This window comes from Malurus melanocephalus, unplaced genomic scaffold (assembly GCF_030028575.1).
Source record: "Malurus melanocephalus ecotype Western Australia unplaced genomic scaffold, MMel_1.1 scaffold_279, whole genome shotgun sequence".
In the NCBI taxonomy this organism is placed as follows: Eukaryota; Metazoa; Chordata; class Aves; order Passeriformes; family Maluridae; genus Malurus; species Malurus melanocephalus.
Genome location: NW_026623511.1, coordinates 328,197 through 344,411, shown reverse-complemented (window position 1 = coordinate 344,411; position 16,215 = coordinate 328,197). Strand labels below are relative to the sequence as shown.

The 16,215-nt window shown below is 56.1% G+C and overlaps 1 protein-coding gene across 2 annotated transcripts in view; it reads left to right on the top strand.

Annotated features, from left to right (window-relative positions):
* Positions 1-14,948, top strand: part of VAC14 (VAC14 component of PIKFYVE complex) — a 60,170-nt gene extending 45,222 nt beyond the window's left edge. Inside the window, exons 15-19 of one of the 2 annotated variants that reach the window (XM_057376433.1) lie at positions 8,723-8,897; positions 9,530-9,648; positions 10,463-10,542; positions 12,101-12,251; positions 13,762-14,948. In XM_057376433.1, coding sequence (XP_057232416.1) covers positions 8,723-8,897; positions 9,530-9,648; positions 10,463-10,542; positions 12,101-12,251; positions 13,762-13,924 — 688 coding nt within the window. In that variant the 3' untranslated portion in view covers positions 13,925-14,948. The remainder of the gene's footprint in view (positions 1-8,722; positions 8,898-9,529; positions 9,649-10,462; positions 10,543-12,100; positions 12,252-13,761) is intronic. The other variant, XM_057376432.1, reaches the window with a different exon arrangement.
* Positions 14,949-16,215: the final 1,267 nt, after the last annotated feature.

Below are 16,215 nucleotides of genomic sequence, written 5' to 3'. Positions count from 1 at the left end.
CCCCCCAGCTCTCAAATTGTCTCTTTTGCATTACACAGTGGACTCCACAAGCCCTCAGGAGCATGTGCTTATTGAGCTTTTAAATCAGTGAGGCTCTGGGACATCATTCGGGGCTCTCTGATACCCTCCCAGCCTCATGAAGCAGACGCCAGAGCAGGGAACACACAGTTTCCCTGAGGCTACAAGTTGGCTCTAGAGTTGCAATGCACCAGTAGTCACCAACAGCATGACCTTCACAAGGGAGGAGCCTGGCTGCTCTGTGTAGGGATTATCCCTGCTGGGAGAGCAGGAGCTGGGCCAGCCCTGACCAGCTCCCTCCTGGGACTGGACCCCCAGGGAAGGACAGGAGATGCCTCCACTGAGCTGGAGGGCACCAGATCCTGGAAATTGTTGTCCTAACCCACCAAATCTGTTTCAGGACCAGCCATACTCAGAGCTGCCTGGAAGGATTTGATGGGTTTTCCTGTAGAAAAATGGGAACCACATGTGAGCGGCAGCGCCGGCGTGGGCTGGGACTAATTTGGGTCAGTGAGAGGGTGGAGGGGAGGAAGGGGAAATGTGCGTAGGAGAGGAAAATCCTCACAAAATGGCCAAGTTCCTTCAAAGGGCAAATCCCCAGGTAGGGATATCAGCTTCCCCCCTGCTCTTTTCTGAGGATCACAGCAGGAATGGTGTGGAAAAGCAGGCTGTGGAAGGAGGGAGCTGGGAGAAGGTGAACTGGACAGTGGGCAGAGGAGCCCCCAGCTTCCCTGCCTCCTGACTCTCGTGTTTTGCAGAGCAGGGATTCAACACAAGCGGTTTCCAGAGTGTTTCCCAAATTTTCTTTGCCTGGCTGATAGGGTGAGGGCCCTCATCATGGGGAAGCAGCTTAACCTGTCTGATCTTGTTGTTTGGGGTTTTTATGGTGTTTCCTTCTTTGGCTCTTCAACTGTGACAGCTCAGTTTATTCATCTTTGTAGAGGGAAGAGCCAGGACAGGAAATTAGGCTGAGTTTTTTTGCCCCCACCTGTCTTCCAGCGTATCTTGCTCAGAGTTATCCCCCAGGCTCAGAGCACACTCAGTTAAAAACTGAAAAGAGYTCACCTCAGCCAGTGAGTCCAGCTGGGCACTCTGCTCCCAGGATGAGATGTTCTAGGATAAGATATCTCTGGATGGGACATTTTCAACTCCCCACTGAAAGCACAGAGTTGAGCAAAAGCCACCCTGGTTGGAGCTCCTGCCATTCCATGCTTCTTCCCTTTGTCCTTGAGCTGCTCTCTGTTCACCYKCACTGGGTGCTCTCTAAGGGTTCTRRCAGGGCAGGAGCATCCATTTGCTCTCCTCTCATGCCTCTGTGGGCCTTGGAGGGTTTGAGGGAGCAAGGCTCCTCGGGCTGCCTCCCTCCTTGGGATCCTTCCAGGGATYCTGGCTCAGAAGGCAGGGCAGGCATTGTGATCCTGTGGCAGTGCTGAGAGGCAGCGGGCATGGAGGCAAGCCTGGCACTAAAGCCGAAATAACATCTGATGTGTCTAAACCATGGCATAAATGGGGTATTTCTTCAGCTGACACTTGAGTAGGGAGTGCAGCAGGGCTCGCTGAGTTGCAGGAACCTCCTTCCCTGAGCTCCAGGATGTGCTCGAGTTGTTGGCAGAATAGACAAGGCAGCTTCACCTCCCACCCCAGGGTATGCTCATCTGAGCCATGGGACACGGCCACCTCTTCCCAGTCCCTGTTTTCCTTCCTTCTGGAAAGCTTCACCCTCAAACACAGAGTGTATTCCTGCCATAGTATCCCTCTGTTTCAGAGGTCTAGAGATGCCCAGCAGGACTATTTTCCCCCAAATTTGCCTTCCCTACAAGGGGATCCAAAGGCTCATCTACCTCTAGGACAGCAGCCTGCTCCTGGGCCTTGCTTTTAGGAACAAAAGCACTTTTATTTCTTCATCTGAAAGCAAAGCGATGGGGAAGGGTGAGCGCAGGGACCACAGCTCCCATCTCTGTACAAACTGTGCACGCCCTGAACAGGATCAGCCTCTCCCAGCTCCTGTTGCCACAGCTTTGAGCCCGCTCCTTTAACCTATTTTATTTGCAGTGATGAGAAATTATAGGGGGAGAAATAAGGCGCTTGTCAGTTTTCTTGAAAATTAGGCCACAGCTGTCAGCCTGAAAGGGAAGCGGACGTCTCGAAGGAAGGATCTGCTGCTGCTCTACGCTTCTCCCCCACTCCCAAGCCAGCCCCTACCCTTCCTCCTTTTTCCRAACAGAGCTTGCCTGAAAACATCAGTGCCTGGTGTCAGTGCCTCTCTGGGAACAGGCTCTGGGGCCTCCCTTGAACGTGAGTCGTTCCTCTCAGCTGGAGTGGTGGCTGGAGCCAAGCACGTGCTCTAAYGCTGCTCCTGCCTCCTGCCCAGGGCTTGAAGCCCCAGCAGCCCAGAGCAAAACTTGCATTTGCCATCCATTTTGACATCAAGTCATTGGCAAGTTTAAAAGTCAGAGAAGAAGTGCTTTGGGGAGGTAGTTTTTTTGCTTTCCTGGAGGGTTTGGAAGGGAAGGTTTGCCTGGTTTTCAAGTGAGCCTCCTGTAGATGCTCAAATGTTCCACAGGATTTTGTAAGCTTTGCAGGTTGTCAGTGACTCCTCAGTGCAGGTGCTCAAGGCCSGGTTGGATGGGACTTGGAGCGACCTGGTCTAGTGAAAGGTGTCCCTGCCCATGGCAGGGGGGTTTGAACGAGATGGTTTCTAAGGTCTCTTCCAAGCCAAACCATTCCAGAATGCTATGGGCAGGGTAGCTTCATCCTGAGTTTCCTCATGGAACCTCTTTGGACACACCAATTTGAGCAGCTGGAGGCTGATGCAGGGCTTCACCTTGGARGAGCTGTCACATTCATCTGTGTTATGCTGGGCCATATGCTGGTCCCATCCTTGGGTTGAATGGACCATCGAGTTTCCAAATTTAGTTGTCTTTTAGCTTCAGGCCTATCCCAAAGGATATTTCTCTTCCTCCTTGCTACAGCCCTGTTTCCCTCTCCTGTTTGGTACAGAGCTGTGGGTATCTTGCTGATCATAAAAATGTCTGGAGATGGTGGATATCTGCTTGGAGAACTGGAAGTGATGCCTTTGAAGGRCGCTGTTCTYCAGGCATGCCCAAGGAGGGCACGARGATGGTTCATCACGAGTCAAGGTGGTTGTGCCCARCTTCAGGCTGGACTGTCAGCTTTAGTGGGCAGTGGGGAAGCCAGGACAGGGACCTCCCTTGGCCTGATGTTCAAGGGGAGCATCAGGGGGAGCAAAACCCACGGGCTGAGGCTCTGCAGGAACAAGATTCTGTTTCACCAGTTGAAGCTGGCCTGAAATACTAATGTACATTTGTGCTGTGTTGCTCTCAGGCATCCATCTGGGTTGCTCTGGGGATCCCCAGGGATCCCCGGGGAGCTCCTTACGCCCAGGCGGCCGCAGCCCAGCGCTGAGCTGGCACCGCGGCTCCGCCGGCACTTGTCACACTGACGGCTGCTGCCAAGCAGACGCTCCGTGGGAGGGTTTTCTTGTTTGCAGTCAAACACTCTGCACCTTTCCCTTTTCAAGCAAAGGCAATGCAGGGCTTGTCTCCTCCGGCTTTCCCAGATCCACACATCTCCCAGAATGCACACGTCTCCTCCCAGGATATGCACATCCCTGGTCTGCAGCTTTCACCAAGTTTCCCTGGGGAGCTTGATCACCATTCCRAGAAACCAAAACTGATGAGGGTCCTTCTCCTCCCCAGACCTGCCTCCTGCAGAAGGGGCTCCCATTCTCTTAAACCTCCCAAACCCTTCAAAATCCCTTACATAAAATGCTATGAATSTTGTAAAGCAGGAGCTGCTGGGGTTGCCATGGTTTCCCTTGCCCGGAGGAGCAGCTCTGGAGCCTGGATTCAGGAAAGGGGGGGATTAAAATGGAGGACTGGGATTTTCTTTGCTGTCATGGAGAGAAAGGATGGGACAATGACATCCTTCTGCTTTCCCCACTTCTCCCCTTCCTATCCCAATTKTATCTGTGCTTCCTCTGCAAATTCCTAAAGGATCCCAGCTGCTGGGCWGGCTGGGGATGCTGCTTTTCCTGGCAGGAGAATTTCAGGGGATTGGGGATGGGCGATGGGCATCACAGAGGCTCTGGATTCCCTGGTTAGGTGGGTTAAGCTGGGACATCTGCTGGGGCGCCTGGGGTGGGGAGGAAGAGTGGGGGACAGCCTTTGGGAGGAAAGAGGAAGAGAGCAGAGGAAGAGGAGGGTTGGGAGGAAGCATGGAGGGGCTCTGCCCTCCTCACAGCTGTGGAAATTGTTGTGAGACAATTGTGATGAGCGGAAAAGTGGAGCAGAACCCCTCAGAGCATCAYTCCCAGGCCTCAGCCAGCTCCTTCCCCAGCTCAGGCTCTGTCCCAGTTGCTGGAAGTGGGACGAGACATGATCCTCTCCCTGCTGGGGCCCCGTGTCTATTAGCCCAGAGCTAATAAAGCGAATCACTGATGCTTAATGARGAAGCACCTGCTTAATTGAACACAGCGGGATGGTGTTCAGCATGGCCGGGCAATGGGACGGGACCAGTGTTTCCCTCCAGGCACCCCACAGGTCCCAGAGGAGGAGATGGTTCTTCAAAGAGACTGGATCTCATCTTACTTTTTTTGAATTTTGGGGAAAAACAAACTTTCACCCTGTTGGAGCAAGCACTGGTCTGGCTGGACCCTCTGCCACCCTGTTCCTGCATGGTGACTCGGGGCAGGGGACGGAGCTGAAGTGGTTAAAGGGACAAGCAGGCAGGATGGGAGCTCTGACAGCTCCCTGAAATGATGATGTTTAGATTAGCTGGTTTCCAGGCATCGAGTTGTCAAAGCAAGAGGGCTGGGAGGGACGCCGGGGCTTGTCCTTAATTGGAGATGTGGCTCTAAAGCCACCCCATCTCGCCAGCGTCCTCCGGGCTCCGGCACACTGCCCCGCAGMAGCTCCCTGCCCCTGTATGATCCCTGTTTCGCTTGTTCCCATACCTCATCCCACCCCACAGACCGTTTGTGTGATGGGAATTCATTGCAGTTGACATTGCTGCATCAGAGACATGGGGACTGCAGGGTGTCATGGCCATGCAAAGCTCGTGGCCGTGTGGCTCTTCCCGTAGCCAGCATCGTGCTGTCAAGGATCCTTCAGGTGAAGGGGTGGGCAGGGTCCTGTGACTGCTGGAGGTGACCTGCTGGGTCCCTTGGGAGCCCCACTGGGAGCTCAGGGAGTCCCCCATTGTCACACTGCAGGCAGATGCTGCCTCCCATCTGCCTGCAGCCACATTCCTTGGCTYCATCAGAAAGGCTTGAATAACCCTTTTAATTTAAGGAGTTAAATTTTAATGGCCTAAATAATACCACATTTCATTATCGCCGTGTGCCTGCGCTGTGGGCTGCCTAACATAAGCAGTGTGTGCCATGATGCTCTGCAGCTCCTGCCTCCCTGGGGACACTTCTTCCCCTCTTCTTCCACACCAGGAGATCCTTGGGGGCTCTCTGGGTCCCCATGGGCAAGGGGATGCACATCACTGCAGTGATGCAGGGAGAGCTCGAGGGAGAGGCATCTAGCTGGAATGATGCTTCAGGGGGATCAGCCAGCTTCTTCCATCATCACATCATATATTTTTGGGGCAATATATATATTTAAAGAGTGTGTGTGTRTATATATACACACATAATTATGGAATGTATATATCTGGGATATATTTATGGTCTATACATGTAAGGGGAATGGCTTCCACTCGCTGTCCCCTCCCTGTCCCTTTCCTCGCTGCCCTGTTCCCTTCCACAGCCACTCCACCAGCATCACAGTTGAAGCCACCTGTCCACTGTTCAGCCCCTTTCCCTGCCTCCTCCCAGCCAGCCTGGCGTTCCCCTCATGCCATCAAAGCCTCCCAGGGGATGGGCTCCTGGGGACCCTCCCATCCCACCAGCAGCYGCCTGGTGCTGGCAGTTGGGCTCAGCTGCTGGCTTCTGTCACAGAGGCCRGCAGCTGCAGAACCGGCCAGTTGTCCCCTTCTTTGGGGACTGCTTTTGGCATGTGTCGACCAAGGGGCTTCATGAAGGGKAGTTTGGGGTCTCTGCCTGTGCCACAGGAGGATGCTGTGCACTGGCAAATTCATTCTGCTGGTGGTTGAGAGCCTGGGGGCAGCTGGAAGGGTTGGTACCCAAGCAGGACAGCATTCCCGTGAGGTGACATGGCTTTGAAGAGGAACCGTCTCCACAGGGCTGCTCCTTTAACACCCTGACAGTTTCCAGTTCCCCAATGCCAGGAGGGGGGAACAATCCCAACCCTTCCCCACTAATCAAAACCAGGCCTGAAATTAGGAAGCAGCTCGCATTCAATCCCCTGCTCAGTGTGAGCGCGGCGTTCGCCAGCCAAATGGCAGAGCTCCTATTTATGGAAAGCGAGAGCCTTCCTTTTCCATGGAGGAGCAGCAGAGGGGGAATCCGACCGCATCCTTTTCGTGATGGGGAAGCTTTGGAGGTCACTGATTTGCCCTCAGTGCTCCCTGGCACTGTTTTTCTTGTTTAAGCTCTTGCCATAGTTTTTCTGCCTGAAAGGTGTAAAACACCAGCTCCCCATGAGCAGTTCAGCCAGTCCCAGCTGTACCAGCACACCAAGCACTTCACTGTGGAGACTAAAACTATCCCAGTGTTTGTCCCTGGAGGATCCATCCCTTCTTTGGGCACAGTAAACCATCCCACTTCACGGTCCAAGTGCCCAGCACGGCTGCTGGAGGAAGCTTGGCAACGATGGGGCATCCAGTTATCCCCCCTTGCTGGAGAAAGATAGCATGGAGCCRGCTTACTCCTGCACTGGGCTTGATCCTGCCCAGGCTGGGCTTGCTCTGCTGCAGCTGGTGGTGACCGGATCCTGCCTGCAATGCTGAGCTATTGATTTGCTTTTGGCTCCATCAGGCTGGACTAAAAGCCTCTGCCTTCCCCTTTCCTCCCTCCATGCCTCACTTTCCCACCGCTCTCCCTCCTCCAGCCAGCCCCCGTCCAAGCGGCGAGAAATCAGGGAAGCGTTTTTATCCCCATGAATGCAGCCGGTTACGTAAGAATAATTGGGATAAATGAGCTTATTTATCACAGCCCGTTCCATTTTAGCGGGGTCCAGGGCGATCGCYGGGTTGGGTTACGTAAAATCCCGCACAGAGCATCTCATTGTCCGGCGGCAGCCACGCGGGATGCGGGAGCTGCCGATGGAGAGCACCCGGGGCTGGCTGAGGAGGGAAAGGATTATTTGGCAGGACGAAGAGGTGGGAGGAAGATGGGGGGTTTCTTCCTCCACGTGTTGAGGAGGGAAAATCTGTTTCTTCGTTCTCCTCCTGTGTCCCTGAGCCACCAGGCTTTAGATTATGGTCTTTGGTGTCTAACCATASCCAAAGAGTCTTCCTCTGGTCCTTCCTCACAGGAACAGGGGCTGGAAACTCGTATCATTCCTCCTCCTCGTCACCTCAGGAGGTGAAAACATGACTTTGGGGCAGGGGAGGTTCAGGTGTGCCTCCCACATCCCAGCCAAACCAGGCAGCTAGTGAATGCCTCCCACCCAGCAGGCCAAGCTCCTTGTTTTGTCTCTTAATCCTCTTGGAGGTGCCTTCAAGGGGAAATTTGATGTCCAGCTAAGATTATCTGGTGGGAAACTGTGCTTGGTAGGAGCTGRGGGAAAGCTGACTTGCTCTGGGGGATGCTTTGGTGCCAAGGTTCCCTATCAGCCCATGGGGAAATGTGGTGAGCCAGGGAGCATCCCAGTTTCAGGAGAAGCTGGGATTCTGGGGAGCTGGGTGGGCTTCCCTGTGTCTCCAATCCCTGCACTGAGGATCTGAGCTGGTGCTGGGCAGCATTTCAGGTGTCCTCATACAAACTGTCCAAGAAGGCAAGAGCCTGCAGAAAAACAGGAAATCCCCAAATCCAAACAAATATGGGAGAAAAAAAAAATCTGGTTTTATTTTTTTTAAGTTTCTGGKCTAAAAAATGTTGAAAATCTTGGGAATGCCTCAAGGTTTGTTAAGCAGGACATTCCTACTGTGACCCAGCCAGGCAGATGAGCGTGGGCTGCAGTGCTGGTTACACTGTGTTTTGGGGAGGSTGCTGCTGGCAGGATATCCAGTGGAGCAGAGACATCTTCCAGCTTCACCAGCTGGAGCTCCGGAACCACTCAGCACCGGATCTYGTGGCAGCTGGAGCATGGAGGAGTTCAAAGAGCAGTCTCTGGCTCCAGGACTGCTGGGTTGCTCAATCTAGGAGGGATTGCTTTGCTCCAGTGGCCACGCTCATGGGGATGTTCCCCGGTGTCACTGGGGACACTGGTSTGACTGGGCCATCACATGCCATCTGCAGTGGTGCTGCTGCATGCTCGCTGCGGCGGTCAGGGTGGAAAGTGACCCTGAAAACCTTCTGAGGGAGGTCACAGGAAGGCTTGAGGTGGYACAAGCCATGGTGGTGGGTGCCAGCAAGGTCCCAGAGCAACATGACCAGGGGCATAGCCCAGCTATTGTTTTTTGTTCTTGTCCTGGTGTGAATAGCTGCATCCTCCAAATGCAGAGTCTCCTATTGCCCCACAGTGTCTCCCTTCTGGTGCCACCACACTCATCCAACCTCTGATGCACCCAGATCTCCTTCCTGGTCCTCTCTGGAGGAGTGGGCTCACATCAGAGTCTTGGTGATGCTTATTAACCATTCTTCCCCCCTGGTTTCTCTCCTCTGTGTGCACAGGCAGCTTTGTCTACTTCTGAACGCAGAGAACATCTTCCACTCCATGGCAGACATACTGCTTAGGGAGGAGGACCTCAAGTTCGCCTCCACCATGGTCCACACCCTCAATACCATCCTGCTGACATCCTCTGAGCTCTTCCAGCTGAGAAACCAACTGAAGGACCTGAAGACCCCGGTATGGGCAGCAGGAGCAGGCTTAGCAGATGGAGGGGACATAACAGGGGTGGTGGGGACCTGGCAGCCACCTGGGAGTGTGTCTTGCTGCTCAGTCCTGCCTGGTAGGTCCCAGGGTTGGAGTTTRGGCAGCCTCTGTGTTCATCCCCCCTTCAGGAGCTGAGCATGGGCTTGGAGGACATGCCCAACCCTGCCCAACTCTTGTTTTTCTCCCTGGAATGGGAATGGGCTTTCCAAGCCCTCAAGCAGCTGCTGCCTTCCTCAACTGTCCCTCCCAGGAACATGCCCACAGGGTTTGCTGAGCAGCTGCCACCAGCACCAGTGACATCCAAGGAAGGAGAGGAGGAAGATTGCTCCTTCTCCTTCTCCTGCTGAAAACTGGTGATGCAGTGTCCCCTCGGATGGGACAGCATCGTCCTCCAGTCCCTCATATTGTGGTGAACACAGCAGCCCTCAGGGCCRCCTCATCATGCTGTCACCCCAAAGTCCACCTGGTCTCCATCTCCTGAGGCTGAAGCTCGTGCCAGTGCCAGGTGGACTTRGTGGGTCCAGAAACGCCCCTTTGTGTCTCAGTGGCACTTGCCRGCCCAGCAGGTTGGTGGACCAAACCCCAATGGTTCCCTCTTTCTCCAGGAAAGCCGTAACCTCTTCTGCTGCCTGTACCGGTCCTGGTGTCACAACCCCGTGACCACTGTGTCCCTCTGCTTCCTTACCCAGAACTATAAGCACGCCTACGACCTYATCCAGAAATTGTATCCTTTGGGGATTTTCTGCCAGGCTGGTGGCTGAGCTGGCTCTCGGTCCCTCTGTGGCAACCAAGATCACTCTGCAGGCCAACCCAACCTTTTGCCTGCAGCCCATCATTAGCGGGGCAGGGCAGCCTGTGCTGGGTGTGTGCCAGCTCCCTTCCCCTTGTGTCATCCCTTTTTTTGTGGTGAGAAGAGAGGAAGGCGTGCAGTGACTGAGCCTTGACCTTTCCCTGCCCAGGAGGGGAGGTTCCTCAACATCCTCTTCCTCCCAGGAAGATGAAGGCTTTGGCCTCCTGGCCTGGTGAGGAGCAAGCAGTGCCCAGCACGGCACGATCCCCGGTGAGCTCACCATCTGCTTGCAGCAGAATGATTATTTTCATGTGCCAGCAAACCCCARGCCTCCCTGAGTAGTTTTCCAAACGAAGAAGCTCAATAACACGCTCAACTTCCCTTCCCAGTGCACACCGACATTCCTTCTGGGAGACACGCCCTCCCCRTGGGCCAGGAGGGTAAAAGCAAGTGTCCTGCCTTGAACACTCATCCTGCCTGCTCTCAGCCTTTTGGACAACCTGCCTCTTCCCCTATCCCTGCCTGCTCCTGCTGTCTCCCTCTGTCACCCCTTGGCCACCCTGCAGACCTTTCAGCCCTGCCTGCRTGCAAGCCCTGCCCGTTCCCTGCCCGCTCGCATCCCACAGGAGCCATGGATGCAGGGAGGCTTTGGCAAAGCCATGGTCCACACGGGGCATTGCCCACACGAGCCATCTGCTGCTGCCGGGCCACCYTTTCCCAAGGAAACATCCTTAACAGCCGCATCCAGCGGGGATCTGGAGGTCACCGTGGATTTCCTCACCGAGGTGGACAAGTTGGTGCAGCTCATCGAGTGCCCCATATTCACATGTAAGGAGGAAACCCCGGGTGGGGAGGGGGCGGCGCACGGTGCTCCCCCTCCCCGCGCCTCCGTCGCAGGCAGCAGCCGCCGCACRAATAAATAGAGCAGAAGTTATGAGACTTCTTGCCGGGAGGTTTGCCCAATGCTGGTGCTGCCCGCCGGGAAAAGGGCACGCTGGCAGCACGGGGGGGCAGCGTTGCCCCCCAGATATAGGTTAAGGGAGCGAGCGGTGCTGGCATCCTACAAAAGGGATGGGGGAGGGGATGGGGGGGCTGGATCACACTGAGCATCTCCAGGGGTGCACGAGGAGGGCGTCAGATGGGGGGCACCCTCTGTGCCACTCTCATGTGCCATCCTTGGATGCACGGGGTGGCATCGTGGGTGCTGCCGGGACCCTTAGCAAGGGTCATCATTTTTCTAGAAATGAAGAATTAAGCCCTAAAAAAACAGCTGCTGTTTTCTCCAGCATCCAGCACTGTGGGTTCCCCATTGGGTAATGCAGCAGTGCCTGACCAGGGGTCAGGGATGTGACACTGGGAGCCATTATGGTGGCAGGGGACGTGTCAGGGTGACCTGTGGCTGTGGGGGRATTTCTCATTATTGTCATTTTGCTGCCCCAATGGGGCTTCCCATTGAAGGTGCAGCAGGGCATTGAGGTTGTTGGAAAATGTCCTGGAAAGGACTTTGTGGGGCATCTATGGGGCACCTAGGTCTGGGGTAATACTGGGGAATATTTAAGGGCAGAGGGTTAGAGCAGCTGGGCAGTAGAGACCCTCAGTCATGCTCCTTCCTGTAGACCCATCCCTTATATCCAGTATGACTGTCCCAATGTGTGAGACACCCACGTGTCTGTTGGTTTTTCATGGCCCAAAATTAATTCTTTGAGGGTTCACCAACCCACTCACCTTAGTCTGCACATCTCGGGGTAGGGGACAGATAAGGATKACTCCCTTCACTGGGGAATACCAGAGGTGCGAGCGACAAACAGGAGGTGCGATGCTGGGGCACAGACCTTGCCCCATCTCCTGGGGAGATGTCGCAGCTGGGACTTCAGTTGTACTTAGGGCTCCAAAAGATACAGCGAGGGATGGAGCCAGAGGGTCGATTTGCTTTTGCTGAGCAGCACTGAGGCCCAGGCTCAGCCAAGCACAGGGGATCCCTTCTGCTCCAGAGTCCCCAGGAGGGTATCACCCAGCCCTCTGGATGTGTGATGCTCCAGGGTGTGTCTATCTGCTAAACCTGTGGAAGTTGAGGAGCAATCCCATGTTGCATGTGTGTTCTCGGCAGACAGCATGGACAGCCTCAGGGGTGAGTGGTATCAGGAATGTCACACTRGGGAGCCACTTTTCCCCAGGGGGCTTTGTCAAGGAGAGGGACTTCTGAACAGTGTGGGACACTGAGACAAATGGGTTAATAAAAGGGGAGAAAGGTGCCATCAAGTGCCCCTTAGGTCAGCTGGCAGAGGCTTACAGCCTCTCCTGGATTATCAGAGGGGGTGGGAGCAACCTGCTATTGCAGCTGGAGATGTATTTCCCTGCCTTCCCATCCTCTTCTGTCCTCTTCCAGATCTCCGCCTGCAGCTGCTGGATGTGAAGAACAACCCCTACCTGATCAAGGCTCTCTATGGGCTGCTGATGCTGCTGCCCCAGAGCAGCGCCTTCCAGCTCCTCTCGCACCGCCTGCAGTGCGTGCCCAACCCGGAGCTCATGCAGACCACGTAAGTGCCATGGGGACGGAGCATCGGCATCRGGGCTGGATCAGCTGTTCCCCCACAGCTGAGCATCCCCGCCATTCCAGGCTCAGCCCCGATCCCGGGCTCAGCCCCATGCTCTGGCTTTCACCCCCAGCTCCACTGCAGCCGTGGCTGCTCCTTGTCCCCGTGGCCGGGAGTGTTGGCTCGGGGGGTTTTTTGTGTCTATATTTGGTAACCCTGGGAGGGCTGTGCCTCATCCACAGGCATTTGGCATCCGGGATGGAAAATTTCACTTGTGGGGTCGCTATGGAAACGAGCAGAGCTGGGAAGGAGGTTTATGGAGAAAGACTCCAGCAGCTGGGGGGTGCTCCCAAAGCATCCCCCCTGCAGCCTGGACAGCCTTCACAGCACCCAAAAGGAGCCTGGCACCCTGCTAATGCCCCCGGATGGCCGCTCCATTCCCACCCCGGGCCTTTGGGGGTCTGTGAGATRTGCAAGGGCGGCATCTCCCTGGGGACCAGCTGAGATCCTCATGCTCCCTGCCCAGGGGGTGCTGCCAGTGGGATTTGCTTTCCAACCTTGGCTAATGAGTGGTAGGGGGAGCTTGATGATAAAGCTGGCTCTGCCTTGGCGCAGCGCTGGGAACAAAAAGAGCTCCCAAGATGGGCAGGTTTCTGAATTAACCCCCTGCCGCTGTTATCGCTCCTTGGCTTTTAACTGCTTCCCTGGGATGGCTTTTATCCCTCATGGCCTCCGGCACGGAGCTCCTACCCACAACCCAGCACTGATATTTAATTGGGGGGGCGGAGAGGGGGCTGCATGTGCTTCCCCCTCCTTTTTTCTCCCCACTAACCCTGGCAGTGGGGGTTTTTCGAGCTGTCAGACGGCCTGAGCATCTGATTAACTCTGACCTACATTCCTTCAAACACCGAAGCCGGCTTTCATAACCGGCCAGCCCCAGCTGCCCCCTCCCCAGGGACATACCAGGGCCACCAGAGCTGCCTGCCATYTTCCYGTGGGCATCCTGTGGCTGGTGTCTYCCMTTTCCTTGCATGGGGACAGCACAGGGATGAGTATCCACGGCTGCAGCCCTAGGGAGCCCACCTTTGGAGCCCACCAGCCATGGGTACTCACTCCTGGGGATTTTCCCTGCTGCCACTGGGTGTTTTTTGTTTGCTCAAAAAAAAAGACATGGCAACTGAGGCACATGGCCCTGTCATCCTTTCCTCACTGCTTTTGGCTGGAATGGGTTGGGATAGAGACAGCATCTGTGTCAGCAGAGTTGAACCTCCCATGTGGGGCCAAGATGCAGATGTCCTTTGTCCCCTGCTTGTCCCAGGACCTCTTGGGCTCTGTCTCACACCTTTGGAGAAARAAAGTGTCTTTGGGGGTGTTTTATGAGGCACSAGCATGACTAGGATTTGCTGAGCTCAGCTTCTTCAGGACAAGCTCTTGATGCTGCCAGTGCTGGATGCTCACGGTACCAAACATCCCCGGCCCCTTCCTGCCCTCACTTTCTCTTCCCACCCTGCAGGGACAACACCAAGCCCAGCACCACCTTCAAGAGAACAGCATCCCCCAACATCGACTACACAGAGCTGCTGCAGCACTTTGAGAAGGTCCAAAACAAGCACCTGGAAGCGAGACACCAGCGAGCTGGGCGGGCAGAGCAGCTGGACCGGCGGGTGGTCCTCTGAGCATCCCCGCGGCCACCGTGGGTGTGCGCAGTTGCTGGGGCAGGGACCAGGGGACACGGACCAGGGAACAGGCACACTGGGTGCTGGCCACGGAGGATCTGGTGGGTTTAGTGGAGATGGGCAAACGCTCAGCATGGGGCTGGTTTTCCCCCTCACTGTGCGTATGGACGAGGGGGGACCCTCAGGGTGTGCCCAACTTCTCCTATGGGTGTTGTGGGGATGTGGGAAGGGTGGCAGGAGGAGAGGGCCAGGGTAAACCACCTCATCTCCTCTTGCAGTGGGGCGAGGAAACTCCCCTTTGCTTTGCTAATGCCTTCCCCGTGACTGTCAGCTGAGCGCCCAGCCTGCTGCCAGCAGCATCGGAGGAGGGGAGGGGAAGACAGGAGCAACCCCTGGCCTTCCACCCTGSAAAACAAGCATGTGGGGCTGCCAGCCACCTCTCACCATCCTGGCTTCCACCCTCTGGTTCCAAGGCCCTGCTGGAGGTGGCCGGTGGCATCTCACTCGGGGAGTCACTCCTGTGCCTGACACTCAGCCCCCTCCCTGCATTCACACAGCCTCTCTGAGTCCCCAGCTCTTGGCAGGGACAATGGCACAGTTTCAACTCCCAGCCGGCACCAGGGGACACGGGGGGCAGTGGACGCAACCCCAGACTTCATTCCTTGTTCCTGCATTAAGCTCCCCRTGATAAAATAAACAAGCAATGCAGAACAGCCCATTCCTTGTTGCTGGGCTTCCCATCATAGTTTTTTTCCCAAGCAGAACCAAAAACCCAGCAAGGGCAGGGGATGGCGTGGTGCATCTTGCTTGACCCCATGCCCCAGGCTGGCTCAGCCCTGCCACGTTGGCTCAAGCAGGGCTTCGCCTGMTCTTCTTCCCAGCAGGAAAAAAAAACACCACTGAAATTCTTCCAGGCCACGGTCACGAAACCACAGCACAGTGACAGGCATTTTCCTGGCCCTGAGCAGCCGCCGGCGCTGCCTCCGTGCTGTCCTGTGGCACCGAGGGATCCTGGCATGTGCCAGGCTGCTGCAATTTGGGGGAACACCATTGCATCCCCTGCGTGTTTCAGCCCTCRCTTGATCCCAGGAAAAGGAGGAATTCGTGGAGTTTTYATGGCTTCTGGCCTGTTACAGYAAAGACTGTCTCTGGCAGTGGGTTYCCCAAACAGCCCCATACCGGCGCTGCTTTGGCCAGGATAAAGACATTCCTGTCATTCCCGGGAAAGGGCTTTCCAGACCTAGTCACGGCGGGTTAATTTTAACAGCCAGCCCTCCAGGATGGGCTAGCAACAGCTTCTCCAGCCTGCCTGTTTCTCAGGGTGCTGGGGGTACCTGTTGCTGGACCCCCGGGTCATGGGCAGTGTGGGCCAGGGCTGCTGCTGGTCCCGGGGCTCTGCCTCACGCCTGCCGAGCTCATTGCTGCTGAACAGCCTCTTTCCACACGGAGGGACTGGGTTTATGGAGAGAAATTCCAGCCGGCTGCTGGAGTGCTGAGCCSTAATTGTTTCCTTATGGGTGGCTCTTGACCAACGCCATCCAGAGCAGTGTGGGCATCATCAGCATGAGATCAGGACTACTTTTCTGGCAGGAGGGGGAATAGGTAGCTCGGGCTGAAACCYTTGCCCCAGCTGAGCGTCACTGCACTGCGAGGGGTAGGAAGGTCTGTCGGGGCTCAGCCTGGAACCCCCAGATCCCGGGAGGTTGGGGCTGGGGCCTCGGGTTGCTGTGGGAAGGGTTCGTCTGCTGGCAGGCCATGCATTTCCCATGGCTCCCTGATGATCGAGTGCACTGAGACATTTCAGAGCAGCCGCATAATCACCGYGGAGGGGCTTCAGCCTCCAGCACATCTTGGAGGGTCAGGAAGGCAGTGGAGGTCAAACACCCTTCGGGGAGAGGTAGCATTCCCCCTGGCACCTCCAGAGGTCTGGGACTGCCCCCGGGCATCCCATGGCATCTCCAAGCGCAGTGTCCTCACATACTCTCTGGGGCTCTCCTGCCCAGCACCCCAAGATAATCAATCCCTAGGGGTTCCTCCGCCGCCACGGGTGCAAATCCCGATGCTGCCCCCACCAGTCTCACATCTCCAGGCATCCCTCGGATCTCCCTCCGCTGTAGTGCTGGGGCACCCGGCTCTGCTCCCCGACCCCCCCCAAAAGCATCCCCGAGAAGCACCGRGGCCGCCCCCCGCCCCGTCATCCCTGCGCGCCCTCCGGGTTGCCCGCAGCCGCTCCCGGAGCATCCCTGGGGCTGACCCCGAGCATCCCCCCCGCCGCCCGCAGCCCCCGGCCC